General features: G+C 39.8%; 1 protein-coding gene across 6 annotated transcripts in view; it reads right to left on the reverse strand.

Moving 5' to 3' along the window:
* USP45 (ubiquitin specific peptidase 45) overlaps nt 1-19,889 on the reverse strand; it is a 75,484-nt gene extending 55,595 nt beyond the window's left edge. For 2 of the 6 annotated variants that reach the window (XR_007462789.1, XM_049654042.1), the window contains exons 1-5: nt 19,098-19,636; nt 14,783-14,892; nt 10,072-10,244; nt 8,115-8,218; nt 4,292-4,392 (exon numbers count right to left, since the gene is read on the reverse strand). Coding sequence is in view for 5 of the 6 variants with exons in the window: in XM_049654042.1 (XP_049509999.1) it covers nt 4,292-4,392; nt 8,115-8,218; nt 10,072-10,244; nt 14,783-14,882 (478 nt within the window). In the remaining variant the exon portion in view is untranslated. Of the gene's footprint in view, nt 1-4,291; nt 4,393-8,114; nt 8,219-10,071; nt 10,245-14,782; nt 14,893-19,097; nt 19,638-19,813 lie in introns of those variants that run through there. The other 4 variants (XM_049654044.1, XM_049654045.1, XM_049654041.1 and 1 more) reach the window with 3 other exon arrangements.
* Between the last annotated feature and the right edge of the window lie 3,285 nt (nt 19,890-23,174).

Consider the following 23,174-nt stretch of genomic DNA (forward strand, 5'->3'; position numbering starts at 1 on the left):
TTTTTCTTCATCTCAAGGAAACTCTAAGGTTAAAAAAAAAAAAAAAATCCAGAGAAAATAGTCCCTGCAATTGTACTTTGGCTGCCCCAGCATCATATCCCTACATATCTTATGGCCAGAAAAAAACACATTAAATGTGTGGCTTTCAGAAGACAGCATTAAGACCCACATCTATTCCTGAAATGTTAAATGTCTATCATCATCATATTTTGCCGGTTCTTTATTTGAGCAGAATCACAGCTACAACTAGTATGCCTGGGACAGAGTAAGATTTCAATAAATGTCTGTTGAATAAATAAATGAGTGAAAAAAATAACCATTGCTTCAGCTGTCCAGGCACCTGTGTTTACCTCCTCCAGTTCCTTCACCAATTTCTCCAACATTGTTGTCTCAGAACAATAGCTAACAAAAAAAATTACATATTGAGCTGCAGAACATACAGCCAAACAACTAGTATATTTTAATACAAATTTTCAGTTTCTGAATGCCACCTACTAAGCAATTCAATTGTGGGCCAAAGGCATTTCAAAATTCTCATGTCCATTCACCCAGTCACCCAAAATCCTGAGGTGTGTACTGATTTTTCCCACTCTCCCTCACTCACATCGAATCCACCCACTTTCCATCAGTGCCTCTACTGGTTTCTCACCTGAGAAACCTCCTTGACCTTCGTAATGATCTCCTCACCTCCACTCTTAACTCCAACAGTCCATACAGCAATCAGAGTAATGTTATTAAAAGATGTTGAAATGACTGTTACTCCCCTGCTTAAAACACTTTAGTAGCTTCCATTACACTTCCAATAAAATAAAAATTCTTTACCATTGAATTCCTTACAGTATAAAGTACAAAACCCAGCATGTAGTACACACTTAATATTTCTGAATGAAGGGGCACCTGGGTGGCTCAGTGGGTTAAACATCCAACTTTGGCTCAGGTCGTGATCTTGCAGTTCATGAGTTTGAGCCCCACGTAGGGCTCTGTGCTGACGGCTCAGAGCTTGGAGCCTGCCTCAGATTCTGTGTCTCCCTCTCTCTCTCAAAAATACATAAACATTAAAATAAATGTTTTTTTAATTTCTGAAGACACTGTTTCCCTATATACTCATTTATATTAACATGTGGGTTTTTTTTAGAAGAATGTGGAAGATTTTTTATTTTTACCAGAAAACTCTCTTCCTCTTCTTAATTGCATGTCAGGATTAGTACCAGAGAGCAGCACCTTGTAGGTTAACAGTAGTCATCAGACTGAGCTAATTCAGCTCCATGGAATAGAAAACCATACTTAGAAAGCATGCCAATACATGTCTTAACTGGAGTAGCAAACTTTTATCTGTACATCACTTTAATTTTATTTTTTTAATTTACATCCAAATTAGTTAGCACACAGTGCAGCAATGATTTCAGGAGACTCCTTAATGCCCCTTACCCATTTAGCCCATCCCCCCTCCCAAAACCTCTCCAGTAACCCTCTGTTAGTTCTCCATATTTAAGAGTCTCTTATGTTTTGTCCCCCCTCCCCGTATTTTTATATTATTTTTCCTTCTCTTCCCTTATGTTCATCTGTTCTGTGTCTTACAGTCCTCATATGAGTGAAGTCATATGATTTTTGTCTTTCTCTAATTTCACTTAGCATAATACTCTCCAGTTCCATCCACGCAGTTGCAAATAGCAAGATTTCATTCTTTTTGATTGCCGAGTAATACTCCATTGTATATATATACCACATCTTCTTTATCCGTTCATCCATCGATGGACGTATGGGCTCTTTCCATACTTTGGCTATTGTTGATAGTGCTGCTATAAACATGGGGATGCCTGTGTCCCTTCGAAACAGCACACCTGAATCCCTTGGATAAATGCCTAGTAGTGTAATTGCTAGGTCACAAGGTAGTTCTACTTTTAGTTCTTTGAGGAACCTCCATCCTGTTTTCCAGAGTGGCTGCAACAGCTTGCATTCCCACCAGCAATGCAAAAGCGATCCTCTTTCTCCGCATCCTCGCTAACATCTGTTGCCTGAGTTGTTTTAATGTTAGCCATTCTGCAGGTGTGAGGTGGTATCTCATTTTGGTTTTGATTTGTATTTCCCTGATGATGAGTGATGTTTAGCATTTTTTCATGTGTTGGTTGGCCATCTGGATATCTTCTTTGGAGAAGTGTCTATTCAATGTCTTTGCCCATATCTTCACTAGATTATTTGCTTCTTGGGTGTTGAGTTTGAGAAGTTCTTTACAGATTTTGGATACTAACCCTTTATCTGATATGTCATTTGCAAATAACTTCTTCCATTCTGTTGGTTGCCATTTAGTCTTGCTGATGGTTTCCTTATATTAACATGTATTATATATTATTTGTATGTCAGGTAACAACATATGTAGTTAACAAAGTATATAATATATAATACATTACTACTGTATAATAAAGGATTTGTCTGCCTTTTGGCCTCCAGCTTCCTGAAAAATACTCTCTAAATCCTTGGATTTCCAGAGGGACGGGAGTGTCTTTCTTATTCTTGGTGAGCTCCTAGACAGCTTATGCTAATAAGATTACTCAGGATGGCAGCTAGCCATGCCAGAAAGACCAATGTGTGATTAGAGGATAGGGGCACTGGAGACTGAGTTCAAGCATGTGGCCAATGATTCAATTGATGCCTAGTCCATGAAGCACCAATAAAAACTCTGGACCACCACAGCTCCAGATAATTTCCCTGGTTAACAATACTCTGTGTGTATGGTTACACATTGATGTGCCGGGAAGGTGATGTGTCCTGACTCCACAGGAAGAAGATACAAGAGATTCATGTTCGGGACTTTCCCAGTACTTGCTCTATGTGTCTCTTCTTTTAGCTGTCCTGATTTGTATCTCTTTTTTTTTCTATCATAATAAAATTAACTTTAAGTATACACTTTCCTGAGTTCTCTGAGTCATTCTAGGAAATTACTGAGCCTCAGAGGGATCATGGGAACCCCTAAATTTATAGCCAGTTTGTCAGAAATGTGAATGGCCTGAGAACCTCTGGGCTTGAGGATGGTGTCTGAAGTGAGGGCAATCATGTGGGGGGACTAAGCCCTTAATCTGTAGGGTCAGCCAACTCCAGGGAGTTAGTGTCAGAACTACACTATGATTACATAACAAATGTCAGCTCACAAATATGTGTTGGGCACTATGCAAGCATTTCTACACACATTATTCTAAATTTTTATAAAACATTATCTCTAAGCCTCACAATAACCCCACACAATAGAGTTACCATCCTAATTTTTTTAATGTTTATTTTTTGAGAGATACAGAGTGTGAGTGGAGAAGGGGCAGAGAGAGGGGGAGACACAGAATCAGAAGCAGGCTCTAGGCTCTGAGCTGTCAGCACAGGGCCTGATGTAGGGCTCGAACTCATGAGCTGTGAGATTATGACCCGAGCCGAAGCTGGACGCCCAACCAAATGAGCCACCCAGGCACCCAATCATCCTAATTTTTAAAAGTAAAGTAAGCAGTGAAAGACACATGGACAATAAGTAACTTAAGTGGAGACTGAATTCAAACTCAGCACTGTTTCACTCAGAAGCCCACAATCTAGTCACTACCCTGTCTGGCCTCTCATATTAGTCACATAAATATAACACAAGATAACATCACAAGAGTGCTACTTAGGAACGCATGGCACTTGTGCTATGAGGTCAAAGTAAAATCTAGGGTACTATTTATGAATTTATGAACTCTTTATATGAAAAGCCCACATAAAGTCAATATAAATATATATTTAAAAATTTTTATATTTATTTTTGGGAGAGTGCAAGTGGGGGAGGGGCAGAAAGAGGGGGACAGAGGATCCAAAGTAGGCTCTGTGCTAAAAGGTTGACAGCAGTGAGCGTGATGCAAGGCTCAAACTTACAAACCTCGAGATCATGACCTGAGACGAAGTCGGATGCTCAACCAACTAAGCCACCCAGGTGCCCTTAAAGTAAATTATTTTATTATTTTTTTTAATGTTTATTTATTTTGAGAGAGAGAGAAAGAGAGAGAGCGCACACAATTGTGCATGGGGGGGGGGGGGAGTGTTATTTTCTTTCTTTATTTGAGAGAGGAAGAGAGAATCCCAAGCAGGTTCAGCACTGTCAGTGCGGAGCCTGATGCAGGGCTCAATCTCACAAACCATGAGATCATGACCTGAGTCAGAATCAAGAGTCAGACACTTAACCAACTGAACCACCCAGGCACCCCAAGTAAATCTATTTTAAAGTAAATATAAAATATCATACTTTAATAAAAATTTCTTTAGCAATTGCTTAACTTACTTGTTTGTGTTTTAGAAACATGTTTCTGGAGAAAATCAACTGTTTGAGCCAAAACCTTCTTATTACAGTGTGTTGATAATTTTTCATCACATTCGTAACACCTGAAAAAATATAAAATGTAAGCAAATATTATGAAAGCATCTTCAATAATGTTGCACACCAGGTAATAAAGTTGATATTTATCGAGTCTTATACTTAAATGAAGGAGGGGCAAAAAAGTATACCTAGGGTGAGGCATTAGGGAAGTCTAGAGAAATAAACAGGAGACAGTTCAGGCACAGCCTTCTCATTCAAATTAAAGTTCTGGTAGTTTATCCTAAGTGTAATGGAAAGTCATGAGGAGTTTTGTAAGCAGGGAAGTAACGTGATCCAATTCACATTTCACAAATAGCACTCTGACTAATGTCAGATGGAGGGAATAGGGAATAGAAGCAGGCCAAGGTAGAAGCAGTGGATCTGGATAAAAATGAACAGATTTAATTTACACATATTTCAGGAAGGAACAGAGAAGTATCCAAATAACTGCCATGGAAAGGGGGAAATGGATGAGGGCATGTCAGTGATTCTCAAACAGAAGCAATTTTGCCCCCCAGCCCCCCAGAGGACATTTGGTAATATTCTGAGACATTTTGGTTGTCACAACTGGGGAAGTGCTACTGGCATCCACTGGGTAGAGAATGCTAAACATTCTACGACATACAGGATGGTCCTGTCACAACAAAGAATTATCAGCCAAAATGACAACAGTGTGGAGATTGAGAAATTCTGGTCCAGAGGAAACAAGACTTACTGTGAGTTGAGAATGTTTAAAGCTGGGTGATGGGTACAGAGGATTTCAATATACCATTTTGTCTACTTTTGTTAAAGAATTAAAAAAACGAAATAACATAGAAAAGAAAGTAACTGCTAGGCTTCTGGCTTGAATACTTAAGTGATGAAGTTTCCATTTACAGAGATGGGAAAGACTGGATAAGAGTTTTATTGTGTTTGGGCTTCGTTCAGAAGACAGGGCTCTCAGAGAGATTTTCTTTTTTTTTCTTTTTTTTATACTTTTTTTTTTCAAAGAGATTTTCAAAAGCACATTCATTTTTAGAAAATCGTCCTCCACTAAGTTTACTCATTAGTGCATATAGTTTTAAGAAAGGTTTTTTCTATATACTATCATTACCTGCTTCCTTTATCTTCATAAGATCTAATGGTCAAACAAGAAAATATATTTGAACCTACTGAAAATGTTTTTTTTTTAAGTGTTTTCTAAACATGTTATACCAACACCACTTTACATATTCACAATATTCTTAAATTATTGGTGGTCCTGGGATCATGGCTATAAACTAGGTATGGGTTCCTTTTCTAAATAGCACTCAAAATGCAGTCAAATATTTACTCATACTCAAAATACAAACATTACTCTATCACTTGCATACAGATATACAGATAAATCTGAAGGAAACAAGTCACAGAAAACCTTCCCAAAATATCTTCTCTAATAGACCATGATGGAATCCAAACAATGTAGTTACAGTTACCAGGCTTACACTACAATATGTGCTCAAATTTTACTTATATAACTATTGCCTAAAATAATAAAAATTGTTCATTTGCAAGGTGCCTGGATGGCTCAGTCAATGGAGCATCTGACTGACTCTTGATTTCAGCTCAGGTCATGATCTGAGTGGTGGGATCGAGCCCTGTGTCAGTTCCATGCTAAGCATGGAGCCTGCTTAAGGTTCATTCTCTCTCTCTCTCTCTCTCTCTCTCTCTCTCTGCCCCCCTCCCCTGCTCACTCTTTCTCTCTAAATTAAAAAAAAAAACCTGAAATGTCAAGGAATTTTTACTGACATTGCTATTTAATTTTTACGTGTTATAAAATATATTGTAACTTTAAGGTACAAAAAGGAAATGTAAAGAAAAACCACATAATGGCAGTGAATTTGAAGAAAAGAGGACAGCTCACCATAAACTAGTTCTACTTGCTTCCATCAGAAATAACTAAAACCATTTACTTGAGCATCTACTACGTTGTAAATGCTTCACATGCATGTTCTAATTCCTCACAACAACCAAAATGTATTATCATTTTAAAAATAAATAGTTTTAGGGGCGCCTGGGTGGCTCACACAGTTAGGCATCTGACTTCGGCTTAGGTCATGATCTCATGGCTCATGCATTCAAGCCCCACATCGGGATCTGTGGTGACAGCTCAGAACCTGGAGCCTGCTTCCAAGTCTATGTCTCCCTCTCTCTCTGCTCCTCCACTGCTTGCCCTCTGTCTCTCAAAAATGAATAAAAGTTAAAAAAAATTTTTTTAAAAAAGGAAAATAATTTTACAGACTCCCCAAATGCGACTTAAGTTATTTTCATTATAATATTAAGTCCAACATTCCACTCACAAAACCCAATAAATTGATCACCCTTATAACTCTATTTACCTATGAAAGCAAAATTACACAATTAAGCATAAAAAATTATAAAATCACTAAGTTAAAACTAACAACATTATGCTAGGTAAGGTGTTTATTTTCCCCCTGAAATTACATCACGATTCATACCATCTTTATGGTCCTAAGAGCTATAACACAAGTTCTGACATAGACTCACTTGAAATGAGCCTATTCTACCAGGTGCCACTCAATGCCCCCTCCACCTTCCTCTATTCCTATGGTCCTGGAACCGGGGTCCCCAGACCAGCAGCACTGGCAATGCCCAGGAACTTGTTAGAAATTCTTAGGTGCTACCCAAGAACTACGAAAGCAGAATCTTTAGGCAGGCCCGGGACCCAGCAATCTATTTCAACAAGACCTTCCTGGTGATTCCGATGCACCCCATAGTTTGAGACCACTGCTCTGTTCAGATTACAGAGAAATATCTGCTGAGCTGCCACATAGGGCGGCCTCTTCCTCTCCCTTGGCTCCACTGCATCGTTTACATAGTACGTGGCCTCTGTGCCTTCCTCATTCTCCCCAGTGTTGTTACTTGGGGCCAACAACAGCAAAAACACAGATGGAGCAAGCACCTGACCCGTGCCCTGGATTAAAAAAGGTGATTAACTCTTCTATAAGCCGAAACATCCTTATATTCACTTTAGGTCCCTGAAATGAAAACACAAAGTTAAAACAGTTTTGTGTTAAAGAAAACTTGAAAACTTCCGGAAATTCATTCAAGGAGAACTTGAAAACTTTTGTAGGGGTCTGAAGATTCCAATTAGAAGATTTTTGTTGCAAAACATATAGAAAGCTTTTCAATACAGTATCCATTTATGCCACTGTAGTAGTGTGTTATGCTGGTAAGAAACCAGGGAATCAAAACACTTGTTTTAGTGCCTGGATTTTTACTTTGTAACCAGAAAAAAGTAAATGATACTTGATGTAACATGAGTATCATTTTTATGCAACGTGGGGGAACTGGATTTGGTTCCCAGCAGGGTTAAGTAGTAAAATCACTGGAGTTTCTACAAACTACATATGCCCAGGCTTTCCCTTTCCCTGCAGGGAATCACCAAACCACTTGACCGCCTGAAGTACCTTCCTTCTCCAGAACTCTAGAGTTCTGTATTAGCAAGTTCATTACAAAAAATCAGCTAGGAAGGATGTTTCTTTACCCTACCAAGAAAATGCTAAAGACAAGTAAAGGGATGACTAAATTTTTTCTTATTTAAATTTTATATTCATGGGTAATGTTAATTTTCTTACAGTATTCTATAGATTGTGTTCAGGCTAAAATGCATCAGCTGGTACAACAACTTTAAATATTTTACCTTGTAAAGCTTGGAGAGAAGATATTTTTTGTAGTGGACACAAGTAGTGACAAAAATCTAACTTACCATATAATCCATGTGCTCAGACTAATTGTAATACAATGAGATTCTGTTCTCTGATTCTTGTAGTGCTTCACTGAATGGTGGCTTTCTGAGTTTCTACCGCATCCCTAAAGATGAACAGAATGCTATTTGTACAATTTACATTTACGTTTCTTTCAAATTAATCAAAACCTAAATCATACTCAAACGTATACTGAAAAAGTTTTGTTTTTAATTTCAAGCAGGAAGGACAAGTTTCAGAAAGGAATATAGATTCTCATTAAATTTAATTTCTTGCAAAGAGGCTAACTTGCTTTTTGTTATATAGTATTTACCAGAAACAATCATGACATAAGTGAATTTCCCTATTATTTAAAAATGCATACACTCTCTGCCTTTTACACAGTGGGGCACCAAGCATCCCCGCAGACCAGTGCCCCCTCCTATACACACATTTTCTAGTACTGTCCACACCTCCACCCAAACCCACAACAACTCATGAGACTGAGACCAAAATCATAGTAATTTCCCTCACCAGGCAAGTAAAGAAATAAGATCCAATTCTGGTCAATGAGACATGAGGGGCAGTCTGCTGGATGTTTCTGGCAAAGTTTTATATATTAAAAAACAAAACAAACAGGAAAGGGATATCCTTTTTGCCCTTTCTGGCCTTTGGGGATTGCTCTGTGATACATAACACATGAAACATCTTAGGCCATAAAAAGTCATGAATTGAGATTGACACAGAAGAAAAATGGAAGAAATCTCAGTTTTCGATGCTCTTTCCATTGAATTAACTAACCCTGAAGTGGTCCTCTTATGGACTGTCTATGAGAGATAATAAGGAATTCTCTTATTTTAGTAAAATTATATACATCTTAAATATGTTATTCAAAAATTATTAATGATAGGGGCACCTAGGTGACTTCAGCTTAAGTCATGATTTCATGGTTTGTGAGTTTCAGCCCCACATTAGGCTCTCTGTTGTCAGCACGGAGCCTGCTTCAGATCCTCTGACTCTCTCTCTGCCCCTCCCCCACTTGTTCTCGTTTTCTCTCTCTCTCTCTCTCAAAAATAAACATTTAAAAAATTATTAAAGGGGCACCTGGGTGGCTCAGTCGGTTAAATGTCCGACTTCGGCTCAGGTCATGATCTCACAGTTTGTGGGTTTGAGCCCCGCGTCGGGCTCTGTGCTGACAGCTCAGAGCCTGGAGCCTGCTTTGGATTCTGTGTGTGTGTCTCTCTCTCCGCCCCTCACCTGCTTGCACTCTGTCTCTGTCTCTCAAAATAAATAAATGTTAAAAAATAATAATAATAAATAAAAAATTATTACAGTATTTATTAATAGCTTCTAAGCTGTTAAGATAATCTGTTTTAATGGTTTATTTATTTATTTATTTATTTGTTTGTTTGTTTTTGAGAGAGACAGAGACAGAATGTGAGTGGGTTAGGGGCAGAGGGAAAGGGAGACACAGAATCTGAAGCAGGCTCCAGGCTCTGAGCTGTCAGCACAGAGCCTGACGCAGGGCTTGAACTCACGAGCTATGAGATCATGACCTGAGCCGAAGTCGGCCGCTCAACTGACTGAGCCACCTGGGTGCCCCAAGGTAATCTGTTTTTTTTTTTTTTTTTTAAAGAATCATTTCATAGAAAAAAATTAATTTAGAAAGATGTAAAAAGAAACTTGGATTCATTTCATAAGTAAATACAAACAGGTAAAGACAGGTCCAGGCCTGAGAACTACTGTGAGTAGGTTGGCTTCCCTTTCAAAGTATTTCTAAATCACACATGATCACTTTCTGAAGATAACATACCTTTTACTTTACCTTAACAAAGTTTCTAAGTTCAGCCTTGGAAAGGTCTATCCAAACATGGAATAAACTTACCTTAAGTTCTAAACATTACCAATAGTCCAACTCATAATAAGCATTTAATAAAAATATTTAAGACTAAAGTCACAGATAAAAATCACTTTTCTCACCTGAAAACCACACTTGAGGCACAACCAAATGTCAGAGGAAAGTACTGGCTGCCCATCACAGAATCTTCTTTCCCTTAAACAGTCGGAGCAAACTGACCACACATTCTCAGCTATTGCTTTCTTCACATGATTCACACTGATGGCAAGACTTACATGTGGGCAAGTGAAACCTACTGAATGAGACATAACAAAATCTGAACATTTTCTTTGCTAAATCAAAGTGCTATCATCATTTAGCAAAAATCAATAGCATGAAAACGCTGTAACTAAAAAGCAAAGAGATTAAAAAAACCAAATAACTTAAAAGGATACATACTGCATGGCTTCGTTTATAAAGCACTTGTGAAATAACATAATTATAGAGTTGGAAAACAGATTTGTGGCTGCCAGGGACTATGGGTGGAGGACAGGTTACCTATCATCAGGTAACACTTGGGATGGTGATGGTACAGCCAGGTATCTCAATCGTGGTAGTTACAAAACTATACGTGTAATTAGACTGCGTATAGAGTTATACACACTCAAATACACACATATGAGGCCTTGTAGATCTGGTGAAATCAGAAGAAGCTCTAAGGATTGTAGTGACGTCATCTTCCTGGTTTTAATATCATACTGTAGAAATAAGATTAAATCAGGAGAGGTTGGGTGAAGAATGAATGGGACCCCCTTGTGTATTTCTCTGTACCTTCCTACTAATTTAAAATCAGGTCAAAAATAGGGGCGCCCAGGTGGCTCAGTCAGTTAAGTGTCCAACTTCGGCTCAGGTCATGATCTCACGGTTTGTGAGTTCGAGCCCTGCATCGGGCTATGTGCTGACAGCTCAGAGCCTGGAGCCTACTTTAGATTCTGTGTCTCCCTCTCTCTCTGTCCCTCCCCCACTCATGCTCTGTCTCTCTCTCTCTCTATCAAAAATAAACATTAAAAAAATTTTTTTAATAAATAAATGTTAAAAAAATAAAGTAACATTAGGCCAAAAGTAAAAAGTTTAATAAATAAAGGAGATAATTTGCTAAGCAGCTGTGTTAATAAGGATTTTGAATATATTTTCTTCTCATTACGATACACACATAAAATCTTTCCACAGAGCCTACCTCTGCTCTGATGCTATTTTCATCACTGTTGGGAGAAAGGAGAGAGAGAGGAACAAACAATGGAATAATTTACAGGTACAAGTTTTGTCCTTAATGAATTTTTTTTTTAATTTTTTTTTTAATGTTTATTTTTGAGACAGAGAGAGACAGAGCATGAACAGGGGAGGGGCAGAGAGAGAGGGAGACACAGAACCTGAAACAGGCTCCAGGCTCTGAGCTGCCAGCACAAAGCCCAACGCGGGGCTCGAACTCACGGACTGTGAGATCATGACCTGAGCCGAAGTCGTACGCTTAACTGACCGAGCCACCCAGGTGCCCCTTAATGAATATTTTCAAATAGCAAATGACTTTGCATAGCCCTTAATTATCCTTTATAACAGAGTCCCACTGTGTGCACCGTGAGGAGACAAATGGCCAAAATGACCTAATATGTTTTTATTTCTTCAGATAACCATAGTCTTCTCTCAAGGACACAATGACACTTCCATTTCTCCAACTTCAACTATCCCAAACACCAAAACTACAACTATCTGCCAAAACCAAACAACAAAGGAAAGACTGAGTAACTTGAAGAGGGAAACAGGAGTATGTGCATTTCCACTTTCTCCACTTCCCTTCCTAAACGCCCAGCCCTCCTTGCCCCTATTAGTTAGAGAGAGGCTAAGCGTTAGTCCCATTCATCCTGAAGGCTAAGAATGTGACTCCTGACAAGTGATTTGTTGTAAAATATAATTTACTTTCAGCAAAAGTAATGTGTAAATCTGATAAAAGATTAAGCCTTCTCATTGTACACCAAGAGCAAGTTACAAGAATAGACACAAAAGGAGTAACTCTGAAGTCCTATATTTGAAAAGGACACATGCCATTAACGAAAGGGGTGTTCTGGGGAAGACTGATAGATGACCACACAAGAACAGGACCTAGACATGGTTTATCAAATATCACTGCTTTGAGTTTTTATATTTTAAAATTCTAAGTGGAAAAATCATTCCATACACTTTCTATATCATCTCTGGGGTGGGATCTGGCCAGGGGACAACTTTACTACTCTCTGATTCTATAAATCAGACTTATAAAACTAAAATTGTTAATGAATTCAGAGATAAGTAAATTCATTATAAAAAGGTTCCAGGCCTCTAAATGAATTCTATTAGCTTTTAAATGCCTCAACCATAGGTACTTTTTATAAAGAAATCTGAAAGTTCAAAGTTTTTCTACAAGACTAACCAGTGTTTAAACAGTATTTACAGGGGCATCTGGTGGCTCAGTCAGAGAAGCAGCCAGCTCTTGATTTCCACTCAGGTCATGATCTCATGGTCATGGCTGTGCACGGACAGCACGAGCCTGCTTCGGATTCTCTCCCTCTCTCTCTGTCCTCCCCCCACTCATACTCACCCTCTCTTTCTCTCTCAAAATAAACATTTAATAAATAAGTAAACAGTATTCATAATCTCTTGTGGGGGGAAACATAAAATTTTTTTTTCTGTGCTAATAAGGAGATTTCCTCAGTTTTCTGTAATTTATTAGACAGAATTAGACAAATTCTGTCTAAATTTGATTTGCCAAACAAGTCCTCTAGGGATTCCTGAAGAAAATCTACAAATGTATTGAAGTCTATCGTTGTTCCACATTAACAAATCAGAAACAGCAATTAAAATCTCCATGTTTTTCATCTTAAATATTAATAAAAACTCCACAAGGAGGTCTTCCAGTTTGTAAACGATGGTCTAAAATCAACACTTTCCCATTCTCTTCCCAGAACCACCCAAGGTCAACAAGAACACGAAACAAAAAAACCAAGTTCATTTTCAGAAAAACCAGGAGACAACTGAGGCCCAGAAATCCCAAATAGGAGTGTATACAGAAGGAAGCAGAGAGAACACTGCAGCCGTAGACTTCACAGAGAACGACGTGTGCTTCACAGACAAGAACAAAACCGAAATCTCTGTGCTGCAACCACACTGGCAGGAGCTCCCCTGTATCCGGTTTTGTTTTAAGAAGCAAAAGGCGGCAACGTCTCATTCACTAAGTGAGATACAAAAGAACAAGCCATGTTTGCCAGAAATAGTCTTCTCTCTAAGGCAAGGGAGAAGGGATATTTTGGATTCTGAAATAACCCAGGGCGGCATAATCCTGTTGGGTGGGAAGAAGGTTCAATGCACTCAGACTCAAAACTACAGTTGGTCTCGACAGTGCTTTGGCCTTCCTTCTTACACGAATATTCCAAAACTAAATGGCCCAAGAAAAGTGACCCTACTTCGAAGAATGAAAGAAATGAGAAATCAAAGCCACAAATTCTATGCCAATATAATAAAAAGGAAAAACAAGTGGCACAGAAATAACTGCCATGAAATAAAAATACAAAACAGAAGCAAAATGCTCCAGCACAAGGTGGCAAAACAGTAGGAAGTGACCAGCAGGGTTCAGGAAAGAAATGGAAGAAAAAAAAATAAACCACAAAAATGACGGCAAAAGTAAAAAGGAAAGGGCATAAGGTGAAACAGACACTGTAGAAAACACTGTAAAGATAAAAATGAAAACAGCAAGCAAAATGAAAAGGAAACAGGAGTTTTAGAATATTTGAGGAAAAAGAAACTAGAAGACAGGCAAGGAAGAGTTAACATAAGAATACTCAGAATCCCTGAAAAAAAATCATATCCACAGAAAAAAACAAATGCTTAAAGATATAATTTAGTCTTCCCTCAATATAGCAATCTAGCTGTCCTCAAACACTTTCCAAGTTAAAACCACGTAAAAAGGAAATAAAAGGGGTGTCTGGGAGGCTCAGTCAGATGAGCGTCTTACTTTGGCTCAGGTCAAGGTCTCACAGTTCCTGGGTTCGAGCTCCTCATTGGGTTCTAGGCTGACAGCTCAGAGCCTGGAGCCTGCTTCAGATTCTGTGTCTCCCTCTCTCTCTGCCCTCCCCTGCTTGCACTCTGTCTCTCTCTCTCTCTCTCAAAAGTAAATAAACATTTAAAAAAAAGAAAGAAAGAAAAAAAATTTTAAACAACTTTTTAAATGGAGAGCTGAACTAGTAAGAAAGTATGAATCCTCAGAGGCCAAAACGGAGGTCATGAAGCTGAAGAGAAAACCAAGTCCAAGGCGAGCAGCTCCCAGAGACGCCTCCCGGCCTTGAAGGCTTGGTTTTAACAGGCCATGAAGAACGGGAAACAAAAAGATGCCAATTCTAGGTTACTTTATAAACTAAACAAAAATCTCAATAAAAATATCAACAGGATGTTCTGGAACTAGACAAGCTGATTTTAAAGTCCATGTAGAAAATAGTGAAAATAGGGACCCCTGGGGGGCTCAGTCAGTTAAGCGTCTGACTTCGGCTCAGGTCATGATCTCACGACTCTTGAGTTTGAGCCCCGTGTTGGGCTCTATGCTGACAGCTCGGTGCCTGGAGCCTGCTTCGGATTCTGTGTCTCCCTCCCTCTCTCTGCTCCTGCCCCACTCATGCTCTGCCTCTCAGTCTCTCAAAAATAAATAAATGTTAAAAAAAAATTAAAAAAAAAAGAAAAAAAATAGTGAAAATAAAGGGCAAAGGATTTAATTAAAAACAAATATGGTTATTTTCCGCAACACTATTAAGGATGCCAGATATCACAATTTACCAGCAATGTCGTCTGAAGAGTCTTCATCACGAGGTATAGCAGGCCTTTTACTTCTTTTTGCTTTCTCGGGTAAAGCTTTGGAAGGTTCTTTCACCCGCATCTGTTAGTTACTGAAAAGATGAAGGGGGAGGGAGGGGGATGAACATACTTTAATCCTCAAAATGAAAATTTTAGCTACTGTACCTTATGTATATTAAAACTGAAATGACTTCTATTTTAGTTGGGCCTAAGAAATCAACAGAGGGAGAAGAAAACATCAGGTGAAACCAAAGAAACCTTTATTAAACCAATATACAAATGCACATGACATTTGACTTTTACCAACTACTCCCTGGAAAAATGATGCTCAGGTGCATGAAAAAACTAAAGTTCTGATCAAGGAAATAAGTGCTGCTTCTAGACCATGTGCTCCCCTTGCCATTTTCCCATCCCACTAGCTAGGAAATAGTAAAAGCTGGAAAAGCACAGACCAGGGATGGAAACCGTGTGCCAGCCCTACCTGCACTATATGACCTAGCACTGAAGTGAGAGAGAAATAAATTGTTTTACGCTACTGTATTTTTTTTCTCCACTTTTTTATCATGAAAAAATTTAGACTTCCACAAAAGTTAAAAGAACAATATAATAAGCACCCATATATTTACTACCTAGATTCCACCCGGAGAACATTTTGCCGTATTTGTTTTATCTAAACATCAGCGTGTATAGAGAGACATATATACACGTATGTGGGTATGTTTGTTTTTGCTCAACTATTTTAAAGGAAGTCGCAAAGAACATGTCTCTTTTAAGAACATTTTTCCATATAATCTCATCATCATCACATCTAAGAAAATGAACAGTAATCCCCTATTCTGATATTCCACTATATTCTAACCTCTTCAGCTGAAGCATCTTCCATACGGTTTCTTTTTAAATCAATCAATATTCAGTCAAGATCTGCACTCTGTATTGGTTCTGTCCTGTTGATTGTTAGTATCTTTTAATCTACAACTGTTCTTCCCATCTTATACTTTCCTAAACACTAGCTTTTTTAAGAGATCAGGGCAGTGCATATGAGCCACCTTAAAGATGTTGTTAAAATGAGGATTTCGGTTCAGCAAGTCTGGTACAGGACCTGAGGTTTTGCCTAACAAGCTCTCAGTTGGAAGGATTGCTGGGAGTCCATTGCTACACTTTCTTTTTTTTTTTTTTTTTTTAATTTTTTTTTTTTTTTAACGTTTATTTTTGAGACAGAGAGAGACAGAGCATGAACGGGGAGGGGCAGAGAGAGAGGGAGACACAGAATCTGAAACAGGCTCTAGGCTCTGAGCTGTCAGCGCAGAGCCCGACGCAGGGCTCGAACTCACGGACCGTGAGATCATGACCTGAGCCGAAGTCAGACGCTCAACCGACTGAGCCACCCAGACGCCCCCATTGCTACACTTTCAATAGCAACATCATATAAAGTACCACACTTAATTTGTCTCTTCATGGTGTTACTTACCTCTGTCCCTTACATTTCTTAAAACCCCAAAGTTAATTCTAAAAATTTTAGATAAAAAGAAGCATTTTTTAAAACCACTATACTTGGAGTCTCTGTTAAAGTAGCTTAGCCTAAATGCTACCTAATATCTGTTCCATGGCTAAGCTATACTGTAATTTTCATAACTGTTTCCTTGCTTTTATTGATCAAGGTGGAAGAATCTTTCAACTCAATAATAAATTCTGAATCTTGATTCAGTTCTACCATATTCCACAAACGGGAGTTTTGGGGTTTACCATTTTAAGAGCCATTTCTTCAACTCCAGGGGTCATCACTCTTGAAATGAGTTGCAACAAATCATGGCCTTCAGGGTTGGAGATCTACAAAGCCTCTGAGTTCCCTGACCATTTCTTTTCTTTTTCTTCCAACTAGTCTCCACACCCAACATGGGGCTTCATAATTGTGAGTTGAAGAGTCAGATGCTCTACTGACAGAGCAAGCCAGGAATCCCGACCATTTCATTTCTGACTGTCTTTTCCCTCCAAACTTCCTCATCCACTTACCCGTACAGTTCCACCTTGCAAAATCACTAATTCAGGTATTCCGTTCCCTAATCACAACTGAAGTTCCTCCAGCTTGCCTGATCAGCCACTCCTTATTTACTTTTATTTTTTTTTTAATTTTTTTTTTAACGTTTATTTATTTTTGAGACAGAGAGAGACAGAGCATGAATGGGGGAGGGTCAGAGAGAGGGGGAGACACAGAATCTGAAACAGGCTCCAGGCTCTGAGCTGTCAGCACAGAGCCCGACGTGGGGCTCGAACTCACGGACCGCGAGATCATGACCTGAGCCGAAGTCTGAAGTCTGACGCTTAACCGACTGAGCCACCCAGGCGCCCCTCCTTATTCACTTTTAATGCGCAGGTTGACAAGAGGCTGCCTCTCACCAAGCACTTCCATGATCACTACAGCAAGGCACAGAGATGGGGAAGTGGCAAATGGAGTGCTGGTTCTTAAAGCTTCAGAGAGGGGCGCCTGGGTGGCTGGATCGGTGGGTTAAACGTCTGACTTCAGCTCAGGTCATGATCTCATGGCTCATGAGTTTGAGCCCCGCGTAGGACTCTGTGCTGGTAGCTCGGAGCCTGAAGCCTGCTTCAGATTGTGTCTCCCTTTATCTCTCTGCCCCTCCCCCACTTGTGCTGTCTCTCTCTCTCTCTCTCTCTCTCAAAAATAAATAAACATTAAAAAAAAAAAAAAGCTTCACTGGGAAATGACATATGTCGCATCTGGTCATATTTTACCAGCACAAGCAAGTCATAGGGCCACATTTAACTTCAAGTAGACATGGGGCATACGGGGGTGGGAGGTGGACGTGTACAAAGAGTGCAACCTTACCATGTACATAGGAAGAACAAAGTATGAAAGCACAGCCTTAAGGACTACCATATCACTCCTCTAACACAAATTCAAACCTAAATGAACCCAATTAACTACTTTCTCCACGTCTCCATCCAAACAGGCTGGAGAAAATCTTGTAAGAAAGCAGACTGGGTTGCTAAATTCATAACACAGTCTCAATCTCAAATGGATTAAGACATGCCATTATCCACTACACTTTCTGGAAAACTTACTTACCTACTCCTCACGCAGTCATCTGAAACCTTTCTCACTCTCCCAAACCTCTCACTCCTCCATCTACTTACTTCTCAAAATAGTATCTAGTCTTCTACTTAACTGAGGGGGAAAAAAGACAGAATCAGATGGCAAATCTGATCTTTCCACCCCCAAGCCTACAGTTACCTCCAAATATTTCAACTTGATGTCCTCAAAATATAGGCATAAGTAATAGAATCTAGGAAAAATGGCCATGAGAGACTTGTCACACCTTTTCCCCAACTGCACAGATAAACTCTAGATAGGCAATGGCACGTAATGCTGGCAGAACAACAAAAAAATCAGGTGTTTGACCTATAATCTGCAAAAGGTCTGTAAAAGACACTCAAACTTGGCAAGTAGAGTTAAGTTCCAGTGATTTTTCTGACATATGGAATATATCTAAACAGAATTACTTCTGGACAGCAACCCACTATTTAGCAATCACTTATCTGGATAGCTTTCCTTTTCAGTCCCCTTTAAGGCAAAAAGAAATAAAATTAAAGTTCAATTACTAGACCTTCAAGTTCTTTCTACCACCAATATTGGATCTGGGGAGTTCCAAGCCCACCCTCACATTTGGGGATTCACTTGAAGGACTCACAGGACTCAGCATGTAGTTGTACTCATAACTAACTTTTATTACAGCAATGTCGTATGGACTACAGCCTGGATCATAATGCAAAAAGACACAAGTGAAGTTTGCAGGAATCCACGTGCAGGCTTATGTTCTCTCCCTCCCCGAAAGGGTCAAACAGAGCACTCTTTACCCCAAAAAGGAAAATCTAGCAATGTCTGTGCAATGTTTCTGTCAGGGAACCCATAACAGACTCACAGGCCAGGGGGGTTTTATGGGGGCTGGTAACTCCGGCTTAACTACATAGTTCTCTCCCAGATGCCAAACAAGTTGTAGCCTTGCAAAGCGGACCTTTCTAAGGATAGCAGCCTCTGGGCCAGTGCGTTAACGCTTTTCAGCACAAATAAGCTCTGGCCATTTTTCTCACGTGGTTTCTCAAACAAAACTTTTCAGTTTTCAACTTCAGTATTACTCTAACATCTGTCTTTTCTCTGCTGTAGGCTGTGCAACTAAGTTATTTAGAGATGTTTGCATTTTTTAATAAAAAGATGCTATACAAACAAAAGCCCATATTCTCAAAGAAAAAACAAGAGAAAAAGAAAAAAATCATTTTTCCCTACCCTTGGACTCTCTCTCGGGCAGTTGTTTTCAGCGTGGGAAGGACACACTGTCCTTTTAGTTATCAGGCTCCAAAACATGAACAGCACGTGCATACTTTTGCTGTGCATCAGGCTCGGCTCTAAGCACTTCAAAGATGCTATCACACTTGATTCTCAACAATCACCTTTTGAGAGAGGTTACTATTACTTCCCTCATTTTACCCTTAAGGAAACAGACACACAGAAGTTAAGTGACTTGCAGAGGTCCGGGAGCCAGCGAGTGGTGGCGACTCGGACCCCGGCAGCTCGTCTCCAGGGCTCCTAATACTCTGCGATGCTTCCAAAACCCCGCGGTGAGCCTTGCTTCCTCCGGTTCCTACCCAAAGCATCCCAACTTTCTCAAGACAAAACGCGTAGTGAGGCGAGAGCGCGAGAGGGAGGCGGGAAAAGGGTGTCGGGCCGAGCCTCGGTCGCGATCCCGCGGAGACGCGGGCCCCTCCCCGCGGCCCCCCCCCCGCCCAAACAACCCCGGCTCCTCCAGCCGCCGCCCAGCCGGGCCGCACTCACGCGGCCCTCGGCGACCGCCTGGAACCCCCCCCCCCCCCGGGATCGCGAAGTGGGGAGGGGTGGAGGCGCAGGACGCCTCTCTCCCAGGCCCGTCCTGCCACAAGAGGCTGGAGGCGAGGAAGCGACGACCGAGATACTGCGGCAACCCCAGCGCCGCAGTCCGCACTCACCACGCCGGGCCGAGACGCCGCGTCTACAACTTCAAGAGACTGCGCCTGCGCAGCCGACCTCCCCGCCGGTAGGGGCGTGGCCTCGTGCGCCCGCCCCACAGCCGGGCGGGTTCCAGGCCGCGCTTCTGGCGGTCGGGCACCGGGAGTGGGGCGTGGACAGGGCGGGGTCGGCTCGCGTCGCGCCTGCGTTCTCTAAGTCTGCAGAGTGCTACAGGCCAGGCTAATCTTAGAATAACAGCAACTGACTCCAGGTTGCGTCCCGAGTGTCCGGGAGTGCGCAGCTCAGGCCTTCCCCGAGTCGGGGACTTAGGTCCCACTTGTTGCTGAGGGCCTAACGGGATAACCTCCGACTTCCCTCCATCACCCTCTTCTGTACGATAAAGTCACATCTAATATTTGTCATATGTTATCTTGCATTTTTTCATTAGTTTTGGCTTACCTGTCGTTACTTACTTACTACACAGAAATTTTCTTGACCTACACCTATACTTCTTCGAAGCTCGATTATCCGTTAAAGTGGTCTGGACGTTGCATCTGTTTAGTTAAAAGTAGTTGGTTTGAAAATATTTTGTCCGAATGATAATTCAAACATCAACACTAGTTATGGGTAAGCTCTACAAGCTTTGTAATCTCCCACAACTCTTCAGCCAGGAGACAGGTGTGGCCTTAGGGATAGAACCTTGGACTAAGTGTCAAAAGATACCAGAGATAAGCCGAAAAATTTTTGATTTTCCCTTAAAAACTCTCATTCATTTCTTACGAAATAGCGTTATTTCTATGTAAAGAACTTGGCAAGGAAAGTTACTAGATGTTTTACATTGTATGTATGGAAACCTCTCATTCAACAAATATAACTATAAATCTGCCGGTTACTGTGCTAGGTATAGGGATACATAATCACGTTTTGGAGTAGGGGAAAAATATTCTTTAGGGAATATTTGCTTTAGGGAAAAAAAATATTCCTCAAGTAAGAATAGGTCGTATTGTGGTGTAATTGTGAAGTCAAAATTGTCTACACTCAAACATTTTTATTTATTTTAACATCAGATTTAAAACAGAACATGGAGGAAAAAAAGATATGCAAACTTGAGCAAATCTAATTTCCATATCACACTGCACTGCAGTAAATGGGATTTTAAAAAATGTATCATATACTGGAATCCACTTTACAGTTTAAAAAGGGGGGGGGACTGAATTAGAACCAGAAATTTAGGAATTATGCGAACACTATGTAATTTTTCTCGGAAATAACAAAATTCCAAAGCTATCTTGATTTCTAACAGTCTATGTTCTATTTACAACTTGATTTTTTTCACTTGACAGTATGCCTTGGACATAACCCCACATTAGCCTCATTCTTTTGACTACTTGCTAACAACTCCCGTGAATGGATGTGTCATTTTATCCCCAGATTCCTGTTAATGTACCTTTATCTTTGCCTACTTGTGCAAATATCTTCAGTAAACTGTTAGCAGTGGAAATGCTGAGTCAACAGATACTCATTTTAAGTTTTGATAAAAACTCTTTCAAAAAAAAAGTTGCATGAAAAACAATACATTTCCTAATTCTTCATTTGATTTGTCAAATATGTGGAGGCTTGATGTGGACTTAGAAAGAAATGGGGGAAATCCCCTCCTTTCCAATTGCCTTTCACTTGCATTATGCCAAGAAATAAAATGAGTTGAGAATTAATGATTCATATCAACTCAGCAGGACCAACTATTTTTCTCCCTTTCATCCCACTTTAAGCTTTCCTAACTCTGAAAGAAGAGCTTGGACACTTGTCCAAGGAATAATGATCAAGACTCTTTTGACAAGACTTTTTGCTATAAGAACTCTTAAATAAACTAAATTTGGCACTGTGCTGGTATTGGAGGAGCTATTCATCTTTTCAGAAAAAAAAATCCTGCAGAAAAATATTTCTCAAATAATTAGTCATAAACATTGGAAAAAGAATTGTTTAGTAATATGTGCTCTTGCAAAAGCATAAATCAAATTGGATGTGATTTATTGAAACCAAATACATTGTTTCATTGTTTCCATACCTGTGTTCACACTACCTTTGGTTTATGAAGTATTCAGGACAGCTTAGGAATGTCATGGGGAGTGGGTGAATCTATGATATATAATGACATGTTAGTTCAAAGTTAATCCACAATATAGATTATATAGAAACTATGTCTAAACTCCAAATGATTTGGAAAAACATAATTGTACGTGATGGCACCGGTGTCGAAATTTGAAGTGCTTTTATTAATTATTAAATTATTGAAACTGAATAATTTTAAAGTGCTTAATGAAATTATTCTTAGATACTTTAGTAATACTATTTAGAAATTAATTTTTTAATTTTCCATTGTAAATTAATTTGCAGTTAAGTATAGCTTTCATTATGTTTGGGAACCAAATTGAGAATAAATTAAAAATGACGTAATGAACCAAGTTGACAATAAATTTAAAAACACGGTCATAATAGGGGCTCCTGGGTGGCTCAGTAGGTTAAGCGTCTGACTTTGGCTCCAGCCATCATCTCACAGTTCGTGAGTTTGAGCCCCACATCCAGCTCTGTGCTGACAGCTTGGAGCCTGGAACCTGCTTCAGATTCTATGTCTCCCTCTCTCTCTGCCCCTCCCCTGCTCACCCTCTCTCTCTCAAAAATGAATAAATGTTAAAAAAATTTTTTTAAACACAGTGATGATAAATTCTATGTGGGAAGATGCATAACACCCTCTGCCCCCAAAGGTGTTCTAGTTCCTAGAACCTGTGATTATGTTACCTCACAAGGCAAGAGGACTTTGCAAATGTGATTAAACAGGATCTTGAGATAAGGAAATTATCCTGGATCATCTGAGTAGCCCCAAAATTATCACAAAGGTCTTTTAAAAAAGGGTCACAAGAAGAGTAGTGGATGTGACAACACAAGCAGAGTCAGAGTTAGAGATTTGAAGATACTAACCAGGGCTGGCTTTGAAGATGGGGAAGGGGACCACTAGCCAAGGAATGCATGCAGCTTCTAGTGGATGAAAAAGGCAAGAAAAGAAATTCTCCCCAAGAGCCTTTGGAAGCAACACAGGTTTGTGAACACCTCAGTTTTAGCCAAGTATGAGTACTGACATACAGAACTGTACACAAATTTATATTGTTTGAAGCCAGTAAATTTGTGGTAATTCGTTACAGTGGCAATTGAAAACTAACACATATTACAAATTAGTTGGACCTACCTCTGGCAAAGCTATCGTCAAATACAGTCAAATATCAAAGTTGTAGAGGAAAGATGACAGCATGCGATTATCTTAATATTGACATCAGTTGAACCGGCTATTGGATTTAAGAGCAATTCCCAGGAAAGCATCCATGTAGT

This window comes from Panthera uncia, assembly GCF_023721935.1.
Source record: "Panthera uncia isolate 11264 chromosome B2 unlocalized genomic scaffold, Puncia_PCG_1.0 HiC_scaffold_24, whole genome shotgun sequence".
Classification (NCBI taxonomy): domain Eukaryota; kingdom Metazoa; phylum Chordata; class Mammalia; order Carnivora; family Felidae; genus Panthera; species Panthera uncia.